This window comes from Gavialis gangeticus, unplaced genomic scaffold (assembly GCF_001723915.1).
Source record: "Gavialis gangeticus isolate Ggan-Ray unplaced genomic scaffold, GavGan_comp1, whole genome shotgun sequence".
Classification (NCBI taxonomy): domain Eukaryota; kingdom Metazoa; phylum Chordata; order Crocodylia; family Gavialidae; genus Gavialis; species Gavialis gangeticus.
In genome coordinates, this window is record NW_017729029.1 from 45,396,714 (window position 1) to 45,402,691 (window position 5,978).

Here is a 5,978-nt window from a genome sequence, read left to right on the forward strand (position 1 = left end):
TATAGCTTTTTCCACATTGTTTAACTCTGCACACAGTATTGCTCTACAGTGACTGCTAAATGGGTTTTACTGAGAAGATACTAGTAAGAGGACCTGGGCTTCATTTAGACTATAGTCTCCGCAATTGGTAAACTGCTGTAGAAAAAATATATACTGGTAATAGTGCATGCAGGGCCCTCATGTCTCTGTTAGCATGACTCTTGTACAAGGGAAAGAATAGGTTAACTTTGCCTTGAACTATAAAGGTAGGGGTGGATGTGGGTCTTTGCACGTAGCTGTCAACTGCTACAAAATGGGCCATCTAGTATACAAAGGACAATTTACATAACAAGACAAACTGGAGTACTACTGATCAGGTCCCATTGCCAGAGATCCTCTGCTTTTTCCTGATGCTCAGGAAAAACATCAAAGCAGCTCCAGGTTGAGAGAATGGCTAAAAACAGGATATGCAGGACTGAGAGAAGCAAAGACAGCAGGGCCTTCTCTTAAAGCCTCTGCTTAAGGTCTGACTTAGGCATATGAGGGCTCTGCCTGTTGTATTACAGCTAACTGGTAAATGCTGTCTGGCCACAGAGGTAGCCCAGGAGGTGCAAGGACCTAAAGGCCTGGTCTCAGAATCGGAGGAGCCAGGGCCTCTCCTTCTCTAAAAGTTATGCCTGGAGCTGGCTGAAGGGGAGTACTCAGAGAAGCAGTATAAAAGCTGGGGATCCTGAGCAAATACCCCCCTCTGTGGAATCTGTGACAGCTAGGTAGCACTGGTGTCCGGTACCATGGCAATTGTGTCATCTTAGTAGTTTATCATCAGTTTTGGCAATCTGTTATAAGTAACCAGAACAAAAAGGAATTCCTATAATCAGCATAAAGTGAACAGAGATCTGGTTATAGTTCAGGAACTCAAGACTGTCTACAGTTATAGTCTTCATGAGACAAAGCACGCTGGCCTTTAGTGTAGTGTAGGTAGCAATAGTTTCCATGCTTGTATCCAGGTGAGCACTTAGCGAGACACGACATAGTAACTTTGGGCAGTGCAGGTTCAGTCTGGCAACTAGAGCTCCAGCCTTTGTGTCCTGCAGCCTCATTAAAGTAGTCTGTTTATATTTATTATAAATCCTCCCTCTTTTGTATTGCACTTAGCTCTTGAACTAAAAGAAGATCTCTATTAATTGCAGCAATGTAAGGTTTATCTTCCCTACACGTTTGTCACTAGGAATTCACATGCCTTTAAGCAGGTCTGATACTCCTTTTAGCCGAGGGCTATCACTTCATATGCTTCTCTGTTACATTGGATATTACCTCCATGGCAGATAGCTTAATAACCTATTTCAAAATGGTATTTTATCTCAGAAATAATGGAATAATTTTTCTTTGTTACATATATATAGCCTTGAAAACATTTTCAGTGATATTTTGCAAGCGTCTGTATCTTGCCTTTTTACCAAAAAGAGACCTTTTCCCTTTAAGATTGTATGAAATTATTTACAGAGATAAAGCTGAAGGTGAACAACAGTGCTTTGCAACTCTGTGGCAGATTTCCAGTGTGCCTTGCACCTTTCACATCTGAAAATCCTCTTGCAACTGGCTTCTCCTCAATTATGTTTTATGTCTTATACATCTTATATTACTTTGGGAGCTCAGCTTACTACACTCCTGTATGTGCCCTGACATTTCTCCTCCATAAAGCTTGTTGCACTGGAAGCTGACATGATTTAGTATCTGAAGAAGTAGTTTGTCATTTACAAATTCTCATGCCTCTGAACCAGTTAGTCTCCAAGGGTGGCCCCTTTCCTCTGCATGGACTTCTAAGGAAGCAATATTAATGAGTGAATCAATTTATGGGAGACATAGTGAGTGCAACTAAAATGTGGATACCTACATGGATACCTACAAGGAGCATTGCTTTTCAAGTCAGCATATAGGAATTTGACTTAAAAAAGATCCATGTGAATTACTGAACCCAAATGCTTTATTTTTCTAGAAGAACAAAAACAAAAAACAGTTGCAAGAAATCATCGTAGACAGAAGGTAGAGTAGAAACTGAGAATGGTGCCCCCTAAAGTCCCTACGGATCCAAGGAGCCCTTTCCTACCTTTTTATTTCAGAATCCCCTTAACTTAACACATCAAATTGAAACAGAAACTTGCACCTTCAAAGCCAGTGACGGTAAAAGCTTCTTTAATATCTCTCTATGCAGATGTCCCTTAAAGTTTGAGTCAGGCCTGTTGCTACCAAAGTGTTAAGATAGCATGGATTCAGATCTCAGCCAGGATCTTGGACCCTTCCCTAATCAATGCCAGATTAGGGCCAGGATCGCAGGGTGGTGACACTGTGGGGCCAAGGCCCTGAGGCAGAGCTGCAATCTACTCCCTTTACATCCCTGCCTTGCAGGAATATGTGGGCAGCAGATTGTGGCTCTGCCCAGAGCCCTGGTCCTGCGCTGTTACTGCCCTACAATTCCAGCCCCAACCCCAGCCCTACCCACCCATCCCGCTCCTGGACGCTGCTCCCCACCTGCCCACGGGTCCCATCCCGTCTGTCCGGCTGAGCGCATCCTGCCCACATGGGTCCCATGTTGGGATTCATGGAGACCCTGCCTGCTCACCTACTCCATCTGGCATCCCTGGTGGTGCAGGGTGGATGAACTGGGGTACCCAGGCAGTGGGGCTGGGGCTGCCACAGTGGCGACACTGGCAGCAGCAGGAGGAAGGAGCCACCACCACTGGGGCTGCTGGGCAGTGGAGTCTGGCTGCCGCATGGCCCCAGGCACATTGCATGTCTGGAGGTGGTGGGACTAGCTGCATATGCCACAGCTTGGGCTGCCCCTCCACTTGGGCTGGGCTGGGCAGGGCAGGGTGATCCATCACAGGCTGGACAAAATCCCTTGGCTGGTCAGATCCAGCTGTGGGCTGTATTTTGCCCACTCCTGATGCAGTTGATGGCACACTGTGAGATATTTTATGCATATAGATTTGAAAGCTCTGGTTACTATGTTCATGTGTACTGTGCTGCCTGCAGAAAGGTAGATGGATTTGCTGGTGTCTGAATAGGTTTCCTTAGAAACCTATTCTTTGTGTTCCCCACTTTCTAGTATAGCAGATAGGTCATTTGTGCTGCTGTATTCCTCCACCACTACAAATCTGTAAAACAGGCACCAATTCTGCTCTCTTTAACTGTAATGGGAGCCATATTTCAATGGAGACAGGTTTAACTTCCACAGACAACAAATCAAGCCTATAATTTGTTGGAATTTTACTCTGTCTTGATTTTGTATCTCTAATTCCTTTGGAAGAATGTTCACATATAACATTTCCAGCACCAGATTCCTTTATTGTTGGATGTTTTCTATAGGATCCTAATTTTCTTTGAATAGTGCTAGACATGTAATCTTACAGGCCCCTTATTCTGAAACGTTCAGGATTGAAGCTGGATTTCCAGAAGGATGCATTATTTATGCCATCTACCTACCTAGATTTCTCAAAACTACATACTTTGAGTGTTTCTCCCCTGCCCCCCCCCCCGGGATCTCTCTACCCATCCAGGAGCATAGCTTCCAAAATTTGAGGAGTGGAAATGAAAGATAATTAATTAGAATGAGATTTTATCAAACACTTATTCTGCAGCTAGGTAGAAAAATAGAAGTAAATGGTCAAAAGGTTTTCCAGAGACCAATAAAATAATGTTACTGTGAGTCCATGACAGCTTATACTGATTTGTCAGGATATAAAATGGCTTAGTTTCCCAGGAGTAATGTTTCATCATGGTGCCTTTGCAGGATTTTTTCCTTCATTATTCCAGAGGCCTTCATTTATATGTGGCTAGATCCCTAACTACCCACAAAATATTGGGATTTGACAATGTTAGATAATATTGAAAAACTTTGTAAAATGCCTGAATGATATAGAACTGAGCTTTGCATATATCAATAATTATCCCTGCTGGGATCATATTGTCAAAGGAATCAAGTCTCTCCTTGGGAACTTTCAGGTATACTGTGCATGTGGTGAGCCAGTGTGAGTTCATTCGTGCACACACGTGTGTATATAATGGCTACTGAAATCTTTGAATATTATTGTCTACTCCTCCTTGTGATGTTACTTAGATAGAGCAATTGGTGGCTATGTGGATCATCAGCCTGTACATGGTAAAAGTGTACTGTCAGTGCTGTCTGCTGACTCATCTTGGTTGTACAGCAAGGAGGGCTGAAAGAACATGATTTTTACAATGCCCAGAATCATAAAAATAAAATTGAACGCTGCATGCTCCCCAAAATGTTGCCATGTCTATAGGATGATAGAGCAGAAATCAGTGTGTGTGTGTGTTGGCATGGACGTGCTTGGGTATTTATCTTGCCAAAACGTAATTCAGTGCTTACAGTAACTAATATGTGGCTTGAATGCTAAGCGTCATCGGCTGGGAGTGGGTGCCTTGCTATTGACATTGCTGTGGACATCTCCAGCTGTGCTATACCACAGCTCCTTCTGCCCACCAACTTCCCCATCTAAATGCACTTGTTGCCATTATTTTTATTCTTGGGTAGGCTCAGGAAAGGAAGACCAGCATTGGGCTTCTAAATAACTTTGCGGGGTCAAGTCGGTGAGACCAAACTGCCTCTCCCCCTGCACTACTCAGCTGGGGAGTACCAGGCGCGGGGTGGACCACGCTCTCAGCACAGAAAATGAAAGGGGGTGCACCGAGACAAGGGGCACTGCGAGACCAAATGCTAAGAGGCGACCAGCCCTCTTAAATCTGCTGCTGCCTAATATTGTGTGGCAACAAAGAGATGCATTGATAAAATCTGAGAGATGCCTCTGGTGCCACATGGCAAGCTGGACAAGGTCCCTTGGGTAGATGCGATAGCTTTTGGCAGACCAGCTACAGAGTTGGAAGAATTGTTTTGTGCAAGCTTTCGGGTACCACAGACACCTTCTTCTTCAGGCAGAGCCTGAGCTTGCAGTTGCTTTGTGCTCCTGGATAGGAGGGAGGAAGCCCACCCCCACCGTTAGAGGGGCTGCAAGCTCCCAGACTCCAGCAACTGGGCATGAGGGACCAGGCTCTCAGTTTCCCACTTGCAAACTGAGCGTGGCCCGGGAGCACTTCCCCGCCTTCCAGGCCTCGCTACTCAGGGGCGGCCGCGGGCCCCGAACCCGTGTCTTTCCGCCGGGCGGTGGCTCCGTGTAGGACGTGACCACCCCCCCCGGGAGGCGGGCCCTGCCTCGCGACGGACAGACCGGTCCGCCACTCGCGAGGCGCAGCGCGGGCCGGCAGCCAATGGGCTGCTGGCGCCGGGTTGGGCTTTTGGCGGCTCGGAGTGACCCTGCGGCAGACGCGGCAGCAGCAGCAGCAGCAAGATGTCTCTCTCTACCAAACTCACGCTGGACCGGGTGGACGTGAAGGGCAAACGGGTGATTATGAGGTGAGCAGGGCTCGAACCCGCGTTGCTGCGGCCCCGGTCTAGCTTTGCACTAAGCCTGGCTCTCGGGATTTGGCTCTGGAGCCCTGCGGCCTCCACGTGCTGGGCCTCGCTGGGACTTCCCCGTCTGGGCCTCGTGGTTGCACAGCCTCGTCTTTGTGGCTTGATGTGCTGTCCTCAGAGCCCTGTTCCGCAGGCAGCCCCCCCTGCATTTGGGGTGCAGTGGGTGCATTTGCAGCCCCCCCTGCATTATGGATGCATTTGCAAGGCCCCCTGCACTTGGGGTGCAGTGGGTGCCTTTCCTTCCAGGAGGCTGTGACTGGCAGGCAAGGGTGTGCATTTGACTTCCAGCCCTGGCAGAGGTTTCATGGGGAAAGGTGGCACGTGCCAGAGCTGCGTTCTCGTCTGGGGGCATTTCAGGCCCTTGCAGGATTTGCCAAGGGACCTGAGATTTGTAGGGCAATAAATGTATTGGATTAATGGAAACAAAACCAAGCCACCCTTTCCTTGACTAGGTGGGTTGTACAAAGTAACAGAAAATTAACTGCTTCTGTGGGCCCTCTTCGGTGAG

The 5,978-nt window shown here is 47.4% G+C and overlaps 1 protein-coding gene across 1 annotated transcript in view; it reads left to right on the top strand.

Annotated features, from left to right (window-relative positions):
* The first annotated feature begins 5,302 nt into the window (after positions 1-5,302).
* PGK1 (phosphoglycerate kinase 1) overlaps positions 5,303-5,978 on the top strand; it is a 29,754-nt gene continuing 29,078 nt past the window's right edge. The window contains exon 1 of the mRNA XM_019521513.1: positions 5,303-5,410. Coding sequence (XP_019377058.1) covers positions 5,346-5,410 — 65 coding nt within the window. The 5' untranslated portion in view covers positions 5,303-5,345. The remainder of the gene's footprint in view (positions 5,411-5,978) is intronic.